At 34.7% G+C, this 20,909-nt stretch overlaps 1 protein-coding gene across 1 annotated transcript; it reads left to right on the top strand.

Annotated features, from left to right (window-relative positions):
* Positions 1–18,915: 18,915 nt before the first annotated feature.
* Positions 18,916–19,933, top strand: LOC106664666 (fibrinolytic enzyme, isozyme C-like). Its single transcript, XM_014390600.1, has 2 exons — positions 18,916–19,042; positions 19,130–19,933. The coding sequence occupies exons 1-2, from the start codon at positions 19,015–19,017 to the stop codon at positions 19,924–19,926; spliced, it is 825 nt and encodes a 274-aa protein (XP_014246086.1). The 5' UTR covers positions 18,916–19,014; the 3' UTR covers positions 19,927–19,933.
* Positions 19,934–20,909: the final 976 nt, after the last annotated feature.

Raw genomic sequence — 20,909 nt, 5'->3', positions numbered from 1 at the left:
TCTTGGTTCAAATCCCAGAACAGCCAATGGAATTTTACTTGGCAAAAATAGTAACAATAATTGTAAAATAGTTTGACTCCTCGTTCGCGACGCCCAAAGGATAAAAGAGGTGGACAAGGTCTTCTGCACTTCGACTTGAGTAGATCTATTGTGCTCCTTTGTTTTTTATAACTCACTGGCCAGCTCAGATTGTTAATCAAATTCCATAGCTTTGCAAGCGGCTCCTCAGTGTAGGAACTTGCTTGTAGTTTATCCTGTCCTAGTTGCAAGAACCTGCACCTGCATAGACCTTCACAGAAACATAGAACATGCTCTGCGGTCTCCTCCTCTTCCTGACAGTATCTGCACAGTGTTTCTTCTGTCTGCACTCCTATCCGGTGCATGTGCTTTCTTAAGTGGCTGTGCCCTGTCAGAAGTCCAACCATCAGGAGTCCAATCCTGGTTCGGTTGCGGTTGCCTTCCAGTAATTCCTTTGTAAGTTCCTTCCATGAATCTCTTCGCGTGCTTCATACACGTGGCAATGTTCCACCAGATTTTGGACTCATTAAGGATCCAATTTGAGATGTGTCCTCTTTTGTGGCAAGATGTTAAGCCACAGTAGGGTTCAGGGCCCAGAGAGTCCATGTTGGCTTCCTCTTTGGCCTCCTTTGCCTCTATGCTCCGAATGCCGAGGAACCCATGCCATGGTCAGGTCATTAATGATGCTGACTTCCGTCCGCGCCTTCATGCAATTCCAAACGCTCTTTGCCTTCACCTCAAAGAGGACTAGGGCTTTTAGTTGTTTCACTGACAGAGAAGTGTGTTCAATCGCTAAGATTTCAAACTGGAAAACCTGTAGCTTATTATGTTTACCGTCATTTCGGTCTTTCGATTCATCCCGAAGACTCCAGCCACCTTGCCCTTGTCGGTTTTGGAGCCGTCAGTGCACCAGTAGGAGTTTGCCTTTAACGGTGTTCCTTTAGCCCATTTTTCCCGTCCTGGTATCAGTACCTTTTACTTTTTAGTAAAATTGTATTTTGGAGTAGCCAAAGGATAGATAGACTTTATGCCCTCCAATATGACAGGAATTATATTATTTAACATGTTCTCTGCGGATGACGTGAGTTATTTCACCATGTTGGCGTAAGCTCTTTCTTTCAAATCTGTCAAAAAATATCCCCCTGGTAAACTAGTCAAACAAAATAGATTCCGCAGTGAACGTGTTAATAGGAAAATATATTAATGACAAAATATTCATAAAAGAACACAATATATTTAAAGCATAAATTATGATAGTGTTGTTAGTTTATGCCCTAGCTAGTCTAGAGATTTTAGTCTAGTAAACCACTGGTCAGCAACAGTACGTCCTTTTACCATTGGAAAATTCTTTGTTTTCATTACAAGCGCTATCTTGAGGGAGTTGTAATTGGTATGGAAATACTTTGGCCTCCAATTTGTCTAATATGGTGGTGGACCGAGGGTTTAAAATTTGAGACTCCGACGGCCATTCTTTTGATGAAATGAAGGCAGGAACGTTCTCTCTCAAACGCTCTTGCCAGTACTTTGTTAGTTGGAGCTTAATCATGTCCAAACATACTCAAAATATTGTAAAGAGGTGTGACCCTACGTCCTCTAGTTTTCACATAAGATTTTAGACTGATAGGCTACTGGTCAATAGCTGTAAGCAACCGTTTCCGTTTGGAAATTCTACGTTTACCTCAAGATGGCCCAGAATTATGCTATGAAGCATTGGCATCCAAATCGCCTCAAATGCCGTAATCCAAAGGGTTAAATTTGGTCACTCCGACGACCACTTGTTTGGTGCCTTGTACATGCAAAATTATGTTGAAATATGCTGTTTTCCCCCCTGAACTGAGTATCATTTAGTGATTTTATTACACCGTCTAACACGTCACTTCTGATCAAGGACTGTCTTAAACTTCTTCGTTAAGGACGTTGTGGGACTAGACGAAACTAGGGTGATAGTTAATCGTAAACGTAGATGAAGGTAAGGAACGGAAGAGGGACTAGATCCAAACACAATAGCCTGGGACTTTTGTATGTTCATTATACGTTTTGTACGTTTACCAAATTGGACGTACGAACTGTGCGGCACCACTAGACCTTCCAACATCCAAAGAATACAGTCCTTCCAATCTAAAGTCTTTAGAACAATGCTCTTTATAACGTTTTCAATCAACATCACAATGACCTAAAAATTTCTCTCGTGCAAAAAATGATCCCCAAAACATTTTCCACTCTCATCCCAATCGAGTTGCCCAATCCTTATTAAATAGAAACCAACCTTCCACCAGACGACTGAAGAGGTGATGGCCTCGAGACTATACGAGGATTAGTAGCGTATAGTTGAGAGAACAATGGTTCCCCATACCATTTGTAAATATTGACAATCCAGCTCATAACATAACGTAAATAAGTACAGATTTTAATAAATATAAGAATTTAAAAATGTAAAGAGTAATAATTTATCTAACAACAGAAAAAAGGAAGCGGAGTCGCTTGGGCCTTGAAGAACTCCAGAAAGTGACGAATTTGGAGAGGATGGTACAAGAAATACAAAGTAATGGTGATCCTACATTGGTCAATAGAATTTTTTATGTTAGTGAACATTTTTAGAACAAAGGAATTTGTGTAAAAGTCAGGTTGTAGATTTTGTTTAAAGTGTTAGACGTATCGACCACTTTTTAAATCACAAATAATCTGGATCTTGGTATGGTCTGGGTGAAGGGTTACAGTCCTTGGCTACGATGGGACTGAGTCGGTCATCATAAAAAATTTGAAACAATCTAATAAAAAAATTAATTTACGGGCATTTTTAAGATTATTTTACCCTGCTGAAGACCTTAAAATAGGTCGAAAGCCTGATAGTAACAATTTCATCATCCAGACCAAATCAAGATCCAGATTTTTCTTGAGATTGGAGGAGAGCAAGGATATTTGACTTTTCTAAAGAAAACATTTGCAAATGGACTAATTTTTCAAGAGGTTTAGCAAGGTTGTAGAGGTTGAACATCGAACAAAAGACTTTTCGGAAAGAGGAATAAGGAATTTTGTTTAGAGGTTGCATCTTGCTTCCCAGATTTAGAAAATTCAGAATCCTGTAAGAAAAAATTGTAAATAATTATGTAGAAAACAGTAAGGGTAAAAAAAAAAGCACAAATTAATTAAAACTTTACAGGTATTCTACAACCGATCGTATTATTGTGGTATACAATTATCTAATTTTTTATTTATCAGAAATCAGATCTTTTGGTTCAAGGTGTTATTTAAGAAAAGCAGAAATTTATTATAAATTTGTAGCAAAAGTGGCCGTTTGCCCTTGTAATTAAGAATATATATTTTCTACAATTAATTATTTTTTTAAAGAAATTATGCATGCAGAAAGAAAAATTTACATTGCTGGTTTTCATTTAAGTCGTTCAGTTCAAAAAACAAAATACTACCTGTCGAGGTGTCCGGGTACTTATTTTAGGCTATTAATCTACAAGGGCATTAGATGCAATATTTTATCTGCAGCATCTTCTTTGAAGAGTAATTTGCACCTGTTTGAAACGTCGGAGTAGTCTTTCGGGCTCTGTCAGTTCACCGATGTCTTTAATCCAATAGCCAGTGGTTTCTTAATGCGACACGGTTGAAAAAAAATCACTTTTAAATTTTAATGTCGTGTTATATTTTTCTCTCCAAGCTAATAAACGAGGGGATAAGAGGATTCGGACAAACAAACGCGAATCGAGATCAGCTTATTTGAAGTTTCTATTTATCCAGTTTCGACCTACACCTCCAATCCCAAAGGAAATATTTTGATCCTACTATTTTCGGATTTCAAACGCTTAGCTACGCAACTCGAACCAATGATCGATCTACTGCCAGATGCCCATTACCGACTAAGAGAACCCTTTGTTTATTCGGGTTATAGTTATGACTCACTCTTTTTAAGAACTAATTATCCCCTTTTTACATTTTTAAACGTCAACATTTGCAACACATTTGGATCGTAAAATAAACACTGCCAATCAAAACAAAACCGATGACCTGATTTTTGCACGAAAAAATGGCTAAGTTTGAGAATGCATATTTTCTCAGCCTTTTAAGTCACAGATCTGCGCTAGTCTGTATGTGACGTAAAAAGCTGAGAAAATATGCATTTTTTCGGGTTTTTTCTTTTTTGTAGTTGTCATAGGGATGTGTAGGAGACGTATTTCTGTTTAACCCAAGTTTTTAGGCTTTTTTAATGATAGTCGTTGCGGCGAATCTGTGTTTTTAATTTTAATTTAGCATAAGTACATGTAAACCAAACGTTAGTAATAGTTCGATTAGGTTTCGTGGTCCGATTGACCAAATAAATTGTTTTCAATTAATTAATCTTTAAGTAAGGTATGTGTTGAAAAAAGTCAGTGTCACGATGATTTACATCGGTTATCTAGATTTGCTCAAAAACTATTGGAATAGGGTGTATTTAGCCGAAGGTCTTGGGTTCGAATCCCGCTCGTAACAGTGACTTTTTTATCACCATTAATACTTTACTTAAAGATTAGTTAGTAATAGTGTTGTATGGCTTGTTAGTTTTATACTTTCTAAGTAACGTAGCCTGACTGGCAGTGTTGGAATTTATGATGGTTTTTGGTCGGTGAACTCATGTTGAACGATAGGATAGGATATAGGATCGCCTATTGGGTCTGTCTTCACTCGTGGGAAGTGACCTATGCTAAGTGCTCCTTCGCCAGTTCAGTATGAGTTACCGACTGGCAGATCAACACCCTCACCCAGTAGTTTTTGAGCAAATTTATATAACCGATGTAAAATCATCGTCTAGATAATGTGTGACGCCTCCAAGTCAGACAGACAAAATTGGAACAAGGAAATGAAAAGTTAAACACATGTTATGATACTAACTTAGTAAGTCTAATACTTCGAATGGCCGAGTCTCTTTATTTGATTTCCACCGAAATAAACGAAAAAAGTCAAGTAGAATAGTTAAAAAATTCCAATTATAAATTATACATATGTAATGGAAAACATCTTGGTTTTATTGTCCTTAATGTGTCCAGATTCATTCATATTACTTGTATTAATTAACACCTATGTACATTGCACTCATTTTTATTGATTGGTGGAGTACTCAATATTCATCGACGTATACACAATACTAAGCTAAACAAAATTAGGGACGATTGGGTACTTTTATAAATATTCCGCTATCGACCCAAACCACTCACACTAATAAATACACGCACTCAGACGAAACCCAGAAGCACAAAACTCATAAAACAAGTCTATATATAATATAAAAAAACGGACCAGGTGTCCCGGAACCTCACTACTGTACCCGAGAACCATTTTTAAATCCGGCGGCATGCGTACACTCTGTAATTAGCCAAGGCATGACAAGCTTCCATTATGTGGGACACGTCCAGCAACCTTTCCCTGTATAAATGGCACTGCGCGGGCATTGGCTCAGGAGCAGGTTCCCGCGTGTCAAACACGTATGACCTATTCTTAATCGAGTAAGGACGATTCCTCCTTTCCGGCTTGCGTTCTCGAAGGACCATCTCTTGACACGGTGATTTCAGGCATTCTTAAAATTATCCGCCACCAACCAATCTCTTAACACTTCGAATTTTAAATGAACCCTTCCACATCCTAATTTAACGTACAGATCGGTAGTGTTTTTGGGAGATGTAAAATTTGTTTAAAAATTTCGGCTGTCTCCTTTAGATTTCGTTAGTGTACGAAATTTTATTCAGATGAGTACATATAACACGGCGTAAGAAAATACATGCCCTTCAACGTGCGTCGGTCGTGCGGGTTTAGCATATCCAACATGTCTAGTAAGGAAAACTTAAAAATTAATATTCTCGGAGTATAAAAATATTTGGGTAATATTTGATAAACTATAGAAATTTATTTTTTTATTTTAGACCAGACAAAAATTGCATCAATTTACAAAGCAAGTAGTTATGTCGTTTATTATTAATGGAGCAAAATAACCCGTCTAAAGTGAAATTTTCACGTGTAATTTTAAGACAAGGCTTATATTTTTAAAAATGTCGATGATTGATATTCAAAAACTAAATAATTTTTCATGCTGAACAGGCATAGGGTCTCTTATTGGGTCCGCCTTCACTCGCTGGTTAATGATTAAGGGTCAGTTACCTCCAAGGGAGACGGACAAAATTGGAACAAGGCAATGAAAAATTGAAGATATGATACTAAATTAGTAAGTCTAATAATTCAAAGGGCCAATTCTCATTATTTGATTTCTTCCAACATAAACGAAAAAATCAGGAGGAACAATTAAAAACATTTTTGTTCTTCATGTGTTCACATTCATTCCTATTACTTACAAAAACAAATCCGAATTAATATAAAACATATTTATTGATTTTTTAAAATTTTATTGTATAACTCATATTTACTGTATGACTACTCAACATTGAGTTAAATATATTTTTAGTTTTAAACATTTCATTGTACATTTCATTTTTAGAAATTATTAATCTGGAATGTTCACTGTTTTCAAGGATGGGCGTTGGAGTGGTATAGTCAGTTTATGAATTGTCAGTAAAGAAATTGGTTTATGTTTTTTTTTATTGTGGAAAAACGAGAAAATAAGACTCTTCAGAAATTTACTATTTATATAAAGATTATTTTTTCCTATGTGCCATAACCCAAACAAAATGGAGCGTAAGAATACTATTTAAAACCGCGGAACGTCACTCGATCTCTCCAACAACCGTTATTAGAATACGAAAGCGAGAATAGCGCAACGTCCCTAAACTAAAAGAAATTGCAAAAATAGAAAATGATTCCAATTCAGATTTTAACGCGTTACATTCTACTGATAAGATTCCGTGTCATTTTACTTTTAAAAAGGTAGCCGGCGATCTACAAATACGGCAATTGTTAATAATTTTCCGAATCTATTTTCACTGTGTCTCAGCGCAGTGTTGGAAATAGTTAAAGAAGGTGGGTTCGCCGAGTTTTGGCCTAGATGCTAGTTATGACTCACCCGGTCACCCGCCTTAGGTTAAGAACTCTGTTAAGCATCATTTACATCAACATCTGATTAATACAGGAGCAGGAAACCCTTAAATTACCGTTTATCACGCTTCTTAATTTGTTATAAAATCCTGGCCTGTCCTAAACGATTTGACTAATTGATATCTGTCTCTCATTAAATTGAACGATAACAATTTCTATTATTGCTCCTGTTTCGATCGACCTGATCGATAAACAATTTCAACTTAAATTTATTTTATTTTAAGCGGCACTGTGAATTATAATTATATTCTGATAACATTCCGAAACGTAAATTATGATTTCTTATCCCCAGTAATTTTTTTCCGTTGTTTTATTCCTTATAATTTCTTTTCATGTTTCTCTAGCTAAGTTGCTAGCCTGTCTGTACCTCAGGGCCTCGTCAATTGGGTATAAAATGACACATAAGCAAACACAAACACACAACACTGTAACGAGATAAAACATAATATCTGGTTAGTATTCACATGATACCAAAGTCCTCGATATTCTTAGGCATAATAGGATAATGGGCTAATTGTGGATGAGCCACTCCAATCGCACTAATAAGTTAAATTCTCACTACCCTAAAGTACTTTTCCGCGGGGTAATTAAAGATAGGCTTTTCCATTCACGCTAATAAATTACATCACACACTACAATTCGTTCATACTACCTCAGAGTACTAGATATTCCTCGAGGTAATTGTGGATAAGCCCTTTCATTCACGCTAATAAATTACATTCACACTATCTCAGTATTCGATATTCCTCGTTTCATTTAAGGTTAAGCCCCCTCCATTCACGCTAATAAATTACATCGCACACTACAATTCGTTCATACTACCTCAGAGTACTCGATATTCCTCGAGGTAATTGGGGATAAGCCCTTTCATTCACGCTAATATATACATTCGTTCGAATAATTAGCATCACTTACATTTATATACAATCAAAAATATTTATGGCCCTGAGATATTTCTTAAATCAGTGATCTGTGCCTGCTGCCATGCCCCAAGGCTGCGCATTGATCATTTGGAGTGCGGTATTTTTTTCTTTGCTGACTTAGGCCTGCATTGTGTTCTCTACCGTGATGCGTTATCCACCCAACGGTCACCTACGTGAAGTCTTCCCCATTAGAAAGTGTCCGTGTGTTTGATTTGGACGTATTTCTTTCCCTTCAGGGGATTCTCCATTCATTCTTTTATTGTTTGATTGTGGATACCAGGAACTGAAAGAGTTCCTCCTGAGCACTGCAGCCTTCTGGCTTATTGTACTTTCCTAATTCCTCAGTTCAGTCAATCGACTCGATCCTTCTCCTAAGGAACTAGGTCATTGACTGTCGTTGCTACAATTCCTTTCAGCGGGTTTCTTTTTATCTCAGGTTATGTCTCCATTTGAAGTTGATGGGTGGTTGTTTCTTCCTCTTCATTACATAATCTACAAATTGGTTAATCATTGAATATGCCCATGTTGTTTCCGCGATAGCGCTTTTAGTCTTGCTTGGAATTTTTGAAAGCTGAAACTTCTGGGATTTTTGAGTTGAATTTTATTCTCTTGGGCACTCAACCTGCATCTGTAAATCCAAACAGGTTTTAGTATCTTATAGATTGATATTTTATCCGTATTGAAGGTTATGAATACCTTACAATTAATTAAGGTTTTTACTTGAGATAAAAAAGTCAATGGCACGAGTGGGATTCGAACCCACGATCTTCGGCTTGATACGCCGCTGCTCTCCGCTGGTCCACTCGGACACCAACTTCCCATTTCAACCCCACCTTTTGAATTTTCCCTCCTTTTTGCCATTTTTCAAATGTCGTGTAATTGGATTGCATTCTCGACGAAATTAATGAAAGTTATGAATACCTAAAAATCAGTAAAGTTTTCTATATTTTAATCTACGTTAAAAATAGCTTGCTATTTTTATTCCTAGGTACTTGACTGAGTTTTGAGTAGTTATTGCACAAAAATTTTAAGAAATGATGGTTTCTTTTACTTTCCGAGTTTACATAGACAATTTTTTTGCGCGTTAGGTTTGATCTTTTTATATCTAACTTTGTTTTGTATTATTCGATGTACATAGGTGTCTTCTGGTTCGATTTCCTTCATCCTCAAAGTTGTTGCGAAGTTTTTCTTGTTGTAGAATTATTAAATTTTGTGTACCGAATGCCGGCAAGCGAAGCTAAAAAATGATTGAAATTAGTCAAAATCGTTTTATGCTAACAACGAAGAAAAATCTCTGTCTAAAGGTTTTATTAAAGCAACGAGCGGGAAAAATTCCAAAATGGATGAGTAATTTGTTAATTTAATTTATATAAATTCCGCGTTGGAGTTAATTGTTCACTAACTGTGTTTTTGGACGAGGACCAAATTATCCAGAATGTTTTCCTCATCGAGTAGGGCCTTGTTTATCTATTATTACAAACCAATTACAAATATATAAACGTCAGCGGCCGGTTCTTTGGCCAATTATAAAAATTCCCCCATGAATAAATCAAAAATACATCGGTCTTTTTATTTAATAGAAATCTAACACTTAGAGGGAGAAACACGTTTGATCCGAGCCAGTGCCAAACGGCCGAATCCCAGTGTATTCTGAAATTCCTCATTTGAATCTGCCACACGGGTGACTCACCATCCGTTGAGTTATGAACACTTCGTGTTACGACAAGAAGATCTCGGCGTTGTAATCTTAAATCATAGCTTTAAGCGATTCAAGCAGGATTGACTCACTTCTTCTTTGTACCTACGTGGGAGTAATTTCATTTCATGTTAATTACATTTTATAAAAATAATCTCAGCTTTGTACATTAAAAAACCAAATAAACGGGTATTCAATTTTTTTAAATCGATATTACAAATTATTAAAATGTTATCGTCAAAAGAAAAAAACAGTAATGTTCATTCTGGCCACACTATAGAAAACACATAAATTTCTTATTATTTTGTTTGTTATCCTGTCTTCTTTGGAAGATTCGTCCTATTTCGTTATGCCACAACAATCAATTCGATTTCTTGTATAACCATTGATTTATTTGTCTTGCGTACAATTCCTTTTTCCTTATTATTTTATTGAAAATATTCAAACTGCCCTGTGGGTTTTTAGACCAATTCATTTTTTTTAACTAACAGAGTGTTGAATAAAATTCAAAGGTTTTTTTTGCAAAACTTCAAAACGGAGTAATGTTTGGCTTTCATCCTTTATTATCACATTCAACATATACAATCCCTGCAATCTAAAATTCTTGGAACTATCGTCAATGCTGCTTTCTAGGTGTCCAATCTTACCATTCACTATGTATTTAATATCAAATACGTCCTTGGAGTAGAGAAAACAAGAGGTAAAACAAATAATTATACAATCACACAAACCATCATGTCTGAAATCTTTCATCCTTCCAAGTAATCCCCCCTACGACTGAAGTGTCACTGGCCTCGCGACCTCATAAGTAACAGTGATTAACTTACTATATTAATTATATAAGTTTGTAGGAATGACTACTAAGTCAGTTTGATTTTTCTTATGTGTGCCTATCAAAAAAAAACGACCACCTCGTTTTTGCACGAAAAAATGGCCAAAATTGGGAATGTATATTTTCTCAGCTATTAAAGTCACAGAAATGCGCTAGGTCTTGCATTAAAAAAAAATTACGTTGAACAAGACGGGTTTTTTAAAATGTTTTTCTTTCTTCAGTCATTCATCATTAAATTCGAAAGTTCGAGAACATATTAATTTTTGCCCTTTTAACGAAAACATCAAATGCGCTGTGGAGCCAGAAAATCGTCCTGGATCGGCGCTCTTTAGCAATAGGAAATTTTAATAAGATTTCAATTGGTCCTTTTCCACTTTACCCGATTTCTTAACCGTTTACGAGTTATTTGCGATTTTTGGGCAAAAAACACTAAAAACACTTTTCTGTGCTCATGAAAAAAAATCGATCTCCCTCTCTCCCTATTATTATCATCCCTATTATCAGGCATGCTTAAATTGTGAATTGTCGTTTTCGCAAATTTTACACTCTACAACGTTTGTTCTGAGGACTTTTTTGAAAAAGTGAACAGGGAAGCGACAATTCTTAATTTTTTTCAGGTTAACCTTGCTGCGGAATGCTTCTGATGTCGATAAGCATTTGTTTACCTCATGAGGGTCAAATTTCCTTTCAACTTTTCTTTCACGTTTCACAAGTGTGGTGGCAGTTTGGCGTCCAATAACGTATGGCATGCATAAGCATTATATATTGTAAAATCGGGAGAAAGAGTAGTCGGTTTTCTCCATGAGCCCCAAAATCGCGAATAACTCAGAAACAGTTGAGAAATCGGGCAAAGTGGATGGTGACCAATTAAAAGCTTATTGATATATCGTGTCGATTCCTATAGGGCGCCCATCCAGGTCGATTTTCCCGACTCCACAGCGCAATTTGAAATTTTCGTAAAAAGGGCAAAAATTAACATGTTCCCAAACTTTTGAATTCACTGATGAACGACTGAAGCTAGGAAAACATTTAAAAATGAGACCTAACGCAGATCTGTGACTTAAAAGGCTGAGAAAATATGGATTTCCAAAATTGGCTATTTCTTCGTGCAAAAACCAGGTAGTAGGTTTTTTTAAAGGTTAGTGTATTTCTCAAATGTTTTTATACTCAGGGAATATTAATTTTTAAATTAATTAATCTTTTTATGTAAAGTTTTGGTTGAAATTGAAAAGTTAGTCTGGTAGCCGAAGGTCGTGGGTTCGAATCCCGCTCGTGACACTAACTTTTTCATTTCAATCAAAACCTTACATCAAAAGATCGATGTATGATTAATTGAAAAAAGTAATTTGATCAATCAGACCACTAAATATAACGGATTAATTTTTAACTTTTCTTCATTAGACAAATTGGATATGCTAAACCCGCACGACCGGCGCACGTTGAAGGGCATGTATTTTCTTATGCCGTGTAGAAAAAATACTCATCTTAATAAAATTTCGTACTCTAACGAAATTGAAAAGAAACAGCCGAAATTTTTAAACAATTTTTAAAAAAATTTTCTGTACGTTAACAGCCTACCGGATCGTTTTTTTTTTTTTTTGTTATTAGCTTTATATAACGAAATTATTGACTTAAGTGTATTTTATTTTCAATCGTTGTTGATAATAATTTTTTAAATCGCAATAACTGTCGATTTTAATGACAAAACTATTGTTAGTTTTTAATTCCAAAAATATTATTTTATTGAATTTGATCCGGGGAAAAGGAAACGACTAGCTGAGGAATGAAGCTGAGACGAGCGCGCGGGAGGAGATTGTTAAGGATTCGTCGGGTATAATTATCATCCAGAAAATGAAGAGCAGTTGTTCAAAGACTATAAATAGGATAACGGTTTTTTTATTTGGAGGTTAGCCACAAGACCCAGTTTTGGTGGACGTTGGTTTTCCAAGAGAAAGAATACGAGGAAAATAGCGTCACAGACAAAAGGATATTATCAGTGAAATGGGATGTTTTTTCCATTAAAGAAAAGCCGTTTACCGGGGTAAAAATTCGCCCCGTCTGCCCGGCAAGAATGACTACTAATTGAAGGAAAGGAGACAGAGAAGTTCTATTAATTCTTGTTGGTCGAGTCGGCCTTGCCGTTATTCCTGGGCCGGTCTGGGCCACCTCTCTCCGCACACAAATACTTTCATCTGGTCAAATAAGAGCACAAGTCTTACTAATATAGGACACCAACCCGTCGGGAATCTATTATTCTCTCCTATCATTTTACTTTACTCTCAATTCTATACATGACTCTATCAAAGATTTTTGAAACTTTTTATTTTCATGAGTAATTATCACAGTGAGGTCGATTTCCCTTGATGCTAGAATTAGACAAACTTTCTTTGCCTATATCGTCTAAACCCGCGTTTGAAAAAAAAAAGAGTAAAGTATGTATTAAGCAATATATATTTTTAAATTGATATAATAATCAGTGCAATATGCGAAATCATTTGAACAGATCGATACTGCATGTCTTCAGCCATTAAGTAATTTTAATTGTGCTTCGTGTAAGAAAAAGACAAAGAGCGAGATCGATCTAAAGAAAATAAAACAGAAAAGTAAATAGTTAAATACTGTGTTTTTCGGTGCGTGTACGAGTGATAGATAGAGATAAATAGATAGATAGAGTGAGAGAGAAAAACAAAGAGAGAGAGACAGAGAGGGAAGAGAGGGAAATAGAGAAATTGTAACCGAAAATGATTAAAGCAAGATATAGAAAGACAGAATGATACAATCAGAAAGAGAAAAAGAAAGATAGACATATAGATAAAAATTTACATTGCGGGAGAGTTAGTAAGAGGGAAATAAAGGGAGAAACGGAGAGAAAGAAGAGAGCGAGAAATTATAACTAGAAAGAAAGATGTAGAAAGATAGATCGATAAAATGAGTGAGAGTAAAAGAAAGGTACATATATTGATATTTGCAGTGAAGGAAAGTTAATAAGAGAGAGAGAGAAAGATAAAGGGAGAAACGGAGAAAGTGATAAAATGAGTGAGAGAAAAAGTAAGATAGACATATTGATATTTGCACTGATTATTAAAAAGTTAGTAAGAGAGAGAGAGAGAGAGAGAGAGAGAGAGAGAGAGAAAATCTAACTGAAAACTAATTAAAGGAAGATGAAGAAATATAAATTGAGGAAATGAGTCAGAGAAAAAGAAAAATATATATTTAGATAAATATTTACATTGCGGGAGAGTTACTAAGAAAGAGAGAAACGGAGAGAAAGAAGAGAGCAAAAATTTATTACTGAAAACTAGGAAGATAGAGTGAAAACATGGGTGAGAGAAAAAGAAAGATAGATATATAGATATTTAAATTGCAGGAAAGTTAGTAGAGTAGAGTAATAAAGGGAGAAACGGAGAGCGAGAAAAAATAACTGAAAACTAGTTAAAGAAAGATACAGAAATATAAAGTGATAAAATGAGTCATAGAAAAAGAAAGATAGACATATAGATAGATATTTGCATTACGAGGGGTTTAGTACAAGAGAGAAGAGAACGAGAAAATCTAACTGAAAACTAATTAAAAGAAGATATACAAATATAAAGTGAGAAAATGAATCAGAGAAAAGGAATGCTGTATATATAGATAGATGTTTGTATTGCGAGAGATTTAGTACAAGAGAGAGATAAAGAGAGAAATGAGAGAGAGAAGAGAGCGAGAAAATCTAACTGAAAACTAGTTAAACGAAGATATAAAAATATAAAGTGAGGAAATGAGTCAGAGAAAAAGAAAAATAGATATTTAGATAGATATTTACATTGCGGGAGCGTTTTTAAGAAAGAGAGAAACAGAGAGAAAGAAGAGAATAAAAATTTATTACTGAAAACTAGGAAGATAGAGTGAAAAATGAGTGTGAACAAAAGAAAGATAGAGTGAAAAAATGAGTGTGAGAAAAAGAAAGATAGATATATAGATATTTAAATTGCAGGAAAGTTAGTAGAGTAGAGTAATAAAGGGAGAAACGGAGAGCGAGAAAAAATAACTGAAAACTAGTTAAAGAAAGATACAGAAATATAAAGTGATAAAATGAGTCAGAGAAAAAGAAAGCTAGATATATAGATAGATATTTGTATTGCGAGAAATTTAGTTCAAGAGAGAGATAAAGAGAGAAACTGGGAGTGAAAAGAAAGAAAGAGAGAGAGAGAGAGAGAGAGAGAGAGAGAGAGAGAGAGAGAGAGAGCAAAAGATTAATAGATGGTTATCTAATGAGTTAGAGAAAGAGAGCTCGAAGGTAAGTGAAAGAGAGATAGAGATACATAAAGAGAGAGAGAAAGAGAGAGAGAGAGAGTGTATGTGTGAGAGAGAAAAGATATTGTAAGATTGATTGTACTTTTGTATTGTGTCTAAATTGATCAATTAAAAAGTATTAGTTTGATATTACGTTTTAATTATTCAGAAATCGTGAGATGCGGTCTGGTGTTTTAATATATTATGCATAGATAATAAAGTTGATATTGTTATCCGATTGACTTCTAGCTAATATCAATCCATTCCTCTAGATATTATTATTCTGCGATTACTACTAAAATATTTTTTGTAACAGTATATGGCTATAAAATATACTTTGAAAAGTTATATATAAATTAATATCACGAGTGTTGTACGATTGTGTCTTTTTTTGTTTTGGACGACAAAAAAAAACAACAACAGCTGTTCAAACTAGAGGCAGTAAAGGGGCTTAGGAACTGTTGATGGCGGGTTCAGAAGAACGTTTTTCCGTCTATCCGTTTGGAGGCGGGCCAACTGTAGCCAGTAACAGGAGAAACAGCAAATAGCGGCTCAATCTTCTGTCTGATTGATATCGTGTTCAACAGTGATTACTAAACAACATATCAAAAGCTTACACGTTCTTACCTCGGTCGACACGTCTGCCTTTAGACTGACGTGCCTCCAACTTCACGGCATCATCAGTTGATATTTTACGCTTAATAACGTTGAAATACAGCATACATTATTCTGACAAGATTTTATCGTACTTAAACAATGTTTATTACAAGTAGAAAAAAATAGTTGGTTAATCATGAAAATATTTTTTTTTAAACAAGTCATTTCAAGATTTTTTGGTAGTTAACCTCTCTTTCATTCACTGCAACCTAAAAGATATATTGTAGAATTGTCCCTTCTTTATATGTATATTTCAGTGCTGTCTCATTTCCGGGCTAATATTCTGCACTCACGTAGGACATGTTCCAAGTTTTTGATCTTTTCATGGCAGTGTTCACTATGTGTTCTGGTCTCAGTTGCTCCATTTTTAGGTGGTAAATAAGGCATATTTATTATTTTCCGGCTTGCTGGGAGAGTGGTTGTTTTTGTTTCTTTGTTGAGTTTTTGAGAAACGTAATTGTTTTGCGCATGTTGAATTCATCCAGTGTAATATTTCTTTCATCATCTATTTGTCCGCTTTTGGCATGTATTTTGGTGTGCCAGGTCGTAGTTTTGGCCCAAAAAGTGTGAGGGCTGCTCTTAATTTTGGTATTTTGCAATTGTTAGCTACCAACTTTGAGTTGAAGGTGGAGGAGTCTAAAGCCTTCAGTGCTGTCGAGAATATGAATATCTGTCCACTTTTTAGCACCTTTTGACTATTTTTTGAGTGTCGAGTTCTATTACATGGATCTAATCTTGGAAAATTGATGGTGTGGACCCCTAAATGTTGCTGGAACCAAAATGTGGGCGATTAACCTCTACCACTACCAGTACATTTTGGATCGATCTATGTGCCTTTATTATCCTTGTACGTATACACTTTCTTACTTTTGTAACCGATTCATTTATTTTCATAATTTCTAAGATTTTATGATGGCTTACTCATAGGTTTATTAGAGGCAATGCGTTTTATTCCCTATTAATTTAAGCTTAAGAGCCTCTTTGTCCTTTCGTATACTCTGTTTCTATGTAACGTAGACAATCTCAGTGCTACTCTATTGCTGAAGTTGGGAAAGTGTCCATTGCTTCTTCTATTATTAATACAAAAAAGCTATACGTGAGTTTTCATAGTATCTCTCTTTCACTCTCAACACACTATCTCTCTCTCTCTCTCTCTTTCTTTCTTTCTCTCTCTCTATCGTTTTTTGACCCCTTTCTTTCTCTTTCTTTTTGATCTCTCTCTCACTCTCTCTGCACACCTATCTACCTATCTACCTATCTTTATCCATCTTCTGTTTAACACTTTTTAAATCGTTATTGTTTTCTTACTTTTTTTGCTGCCGAGTTATGGCAAATTAGCCCTTAAAAATAACGGATATAGCACTCTCTCTCTATCGATTTTTGACCCCTTTCTTTCTTTTTCTTTTATCTCCTTCTCTTTCTCTACACACCTATCTACCTATCTTTATCCATCTATCTGTTTAACTTTTTTTAAATCGTTATTGTTTTCTTCCTTTTTTTACATCCGAATTATGGCAAATTTGCCCTTAAAAATAACGTTCTCTCTTTTCTTTTTCTTACTCTCTATTTCTTAGTCACTCTCTCTTTCACTCTCAACACACTATCTCTCTCTCTCTTTTTCTTTCTCTCTCTCTATCGTTTTTTGATCCCTTTCTTTCTTTTTTTAAATCTCTCTCTCTCTCTCTCTCTCTCTCTCTCTCTCTCTCTCTCTCTCTCTCACATACACACACACTTTATCTCTTTTGCTTTTTAGTTTGTTTTCTACCTTTACAATTCTTTTCCTCTCGCTGGATTCGAACCTGGGACCTTTACCTTACAGTGATGAGCGCCGTGTCAACGCGGCCACCGACGCCCCTATTCCTCTTATTAAAATCATACAAATACATACATATATACGTTTTGTTTGGTTAACCGAAGTTTTGATTGGTTTCTTATTTTTTATTGGTCACCGATGTCGTAGGTTCGGGTCCCGCCCGTGACATTCAATTTTCAACTCAACCTTCAACTTCAATATATTGGGTTGTCCGGAAAATAATGCAGGATTTTGGTATTAAACAAAAAAAAAGAAACTAGTTACTTTAAAGCAATGTTCTTTAATCAAAANATGCTACAGAGGTAAACAAACAATATCATTTGGAAGAGGATTAATAAGTGTTGACATTCATACAAATGAGTAATCCTGTAAACGTAAACAGAATATTTTATATAGATTTTTTTGAATGAAAACTTAAAATCCTGCATTATTTTCCGGACAACCCAATAGTACAGTATTCAAGATATATAGATTTATATTGAGAGAGGATGGTGAGGGATGGTTCACTTCAGAATGGTAAAATAATTTCGGAATGGCTTTCAACATCGTCTGGAGTCAAACGAGAATGCATTCTAAGTCCCTCGCTGTTTGCTTTACTTCTAGATGAGTGTTTAAGAGATGAAGGTAGAATCGGAGACAGGAAAATTAAACTGTTAATATATGCTGATGATGTGGTGTTAAAGGCAGACTTTTCTTTGGTGTTACAAAAAATTAGAAGATTGTGTTGTGACTACTAGAAACTTAAAGTTAATACAGCTAAATGAAAAATCGTGATATTTAAAAACAATAAACATACTTTATGACCAAATGTAACTTTAGAAAAAGTTGAAACAATTAAATATTTGAGGCATTGACATCCCAGTTAAATTTTACCATGAATTCGATGGAAAAATAAAACTAGCTAATGATAGAACATTGGAAAATTATAAACGTAATTTTGTATTCAGTGGAAAGTGTTTCAAGGGAAAGTTAATAAAGCGAAAGGGATAAAGTGAACACGAAGAATAAAATAATATTTTCTCATCCCAATCGTACACCCAATTGTGCAATATATTTAAATATAGACCTTAGAACCTATTTAGACCTATTTATTTAGATAAAACTAATACTTAAAATTTATTTCTTTTTCCATTTAAATCTATACTAAAATCATGGTTTTTAACTATATCAACTAATCAGCGATTAAATAAAAAATTGGAAATCTTTTATGTTATATGTGACTATGACTCTTCTGTCATAGATAACTACAGTGCTTATTGGAAGATTCTAAAACTTTGCCTTGTGATGTGAAACACATAATCATCTATTCAATATTGGTAAATGAAGATTTTTTTGAATAACAACATTTAATCAATTGCGGAAAATGGTTAATGTTCATCTATTTGCTTTGAATTTCTTTTTTTATGAATTATGTTGGTTTTTAGATTAAGATTTAGTACCTTTCTCCAAAATAGTTTAAAAAAATGTGGCATAAAAAACCCTAAATCTTTTTAAAATCTTTCTTGAACGTAGAACAGGATCTTTTTATTAAATTGTGTGAATAAAGCTTCATAAATTATAAAAGACATCTCTTAAAGAAACATAAGCCGATAACAATGAAATTGTTGAAACTCCCTGCGTTATGAGTTTTGTCTTTATTTTTATTATATTTTTACATATGTAATTACCATGTGATACTAAATTTTAAACGTTTTTATTTTACTAGTCAAAATTCAGTCAAAGGTAGATCAAAATTTTATTTTCTCAAATTTTCGTGTTAAAATTTTTGTGTTTGAAAATGAAAACCAATAGAAAAGACAATACAGGTGGGTTATTGATGGAAATGTGGGTCTTTGTATTTGTACTATTTAAGATTTACATGTTTGCCAACGGTGCTGAAGAGAAACTTGCAGGAGGAAGAGAAGTGATGCCGGGAGAATTTCCTTTTGCAGTATACATGTCTGGCAAAATCTTTTGCGGAGGTACACTATTCGAGCCTGATAAATTTTTCACTGCTGGTGACTGCTTCACTGCAGTTGAAGACTTCAAAGTTGAGTCAGTCACTATAATTGCCGGCTCAGTGTCCATTGAAAAAGGATCAATAGGAAGGCAAGAGAGGAATCTCAAGTCCTATAAAACGCACGAGAAATTCAAGCAAAAAAGCCATCCAGCGTATTATTTTCATAATATAGCTATTGCATATTTGGACACAGCGTTTACTATCACTGATTCTCTGAAGACAATAACATTTCCATCTTATGCCAACAACAATTATGAGCAAATGTGGTATGATTATGTAGCTTCAGGGAAAAGCTGTTTTGTAGTAGGGTGGGGGAAAAATGCCGATGGAACAAAGATTAATGTACTGAAAGCTGTTGAAGTAAAACCATGGACGGACGCGGAATGTTCTTCTTTGTCAAAACGAGAAGAAGATATGACTTCAAAAGGGGAAGCCTGTGCTTCAGCTGTAGCCTCAGGAGATTTAATTGTACCTGCAGATGCAGGTAGTGCGTTGTATTGTGAAGGTCAGGTTTACGGCATGGTGACAGCTGAAATTAGAGCTGGAAACAAAAGAGTAATGGGTTTTATACTTTTTTGGCCATACCTAGAGTATTTTAATATAACGAAAAAAGAAGTATCCAGTGGTTCAAAATTACACTTTTCTTTTTATTTAATACTAATATTCATCACTATACAATTATATCCTTGAAATAACAGCAACGTATTATGATATGGTTTTCACAGACAAAATTGTATTATCCCCCAAAAAATTATTATTAGATGTGTTAATTATTTGTTAATAGTCTACTAAAGAGACATAGAAAAGCGTATTCATGCAATAGACCTCCATTAGTTTGAACTTGAAGTTTTTTTAAATAGCAAACCTTAGAGATGTTAGAGTGTAAATGTTTCTGCTTGGCGGGCTGAAAGGTCTTGATTTTAGATAGGAACAGAGAAGTAATTAATGTTGGTAATTTTAATTTCATTTTTGCCAGAAGTCCTTTGTACCTTATCAATGATTTTTCGACATCTGCAGCCAGACACAGATTTATCGCCACTCAATGCTTTTTAAGCTATAGAGCTGAAAATGCTTCACTTGAATTCAAATCGAGTTCATCAAATCAGATATGGCAAACATGCCGAAATTATAGGTCGGATTCACTATATTATTATGCAAAATAGTAAATCGTGGTTCATTTCTTGTACTAGTTTTATGTAGTTCGGTGTGACAATCATCAATGACATTAAGCATCAATCAACTTTGCATAGCAGCTTCATTTCATTTCACTTATTGTTTTTAAGGAATTTCAATTAATTATCGAGAAAAATATTAGGGCAGAAAGGTATGAAAAAATCTTGACGACGTGTATTCGGAAGAATATCAAATGTAAAAAAAAAAGATCACATACAGGCGTTTAACATAACACAATGAGCGAACGAAAGAAGAAAAGACTGGAGGAAAGTGAGAGAGATTGTATATAAAGAGATAAACAGATAGATAAAAAGATAAATCGAAAGTAGATAGATAGAAAGAGAAAAAAAGAGAGACTGAAAAAGATGAAAAATATAGTTAAATATGATGTTTGTTTTTCTGTGTTTATGTGCTTGTGTGATATAAATAGATGGATAGATACATAGACTGATGGAAAGAGAGGAAAAAGAGAAAGATATAGAGAGATAGAGAGAAATTTA

This window comes from Cimex lectularius, unplaced genomic scaffold (genome assembly GCF_000648675.2).
Source record: "Cimex lectularius strain Harlan isolate CLEC.00 unplaced genomic scaffold, Clec_2.1 scaffold8, whole genome shotgun sequence".
Classification (NCBI taxonomy): Eukaryota; Metazoa; Arthropoda; class Insecta; order Hemiptera; family Cimicidae; genus Cimex; species Cimex lectularius.
The sequence above is the reverse complement of the archived record's forward strand: the minus strand, read 5'-3'. Positions and strand labels throughout refer to the sequence as shown.

Bases quoted from the DNA above. Each gene is read 5' to 3' on its own strand.
- LOC106664666 (XM_014390600.1), top strand. From the start codon at position 19,015: ATGAAAACCAATAGAAAAGACAATACAG. The intron at 19,043-19,129 runs GTGGGTTATTGA...AGAAACTTGCAG, and splicing joins CAATAGAAAAGACAATACAG to GAGGAAGAGAAGTGATGCCG.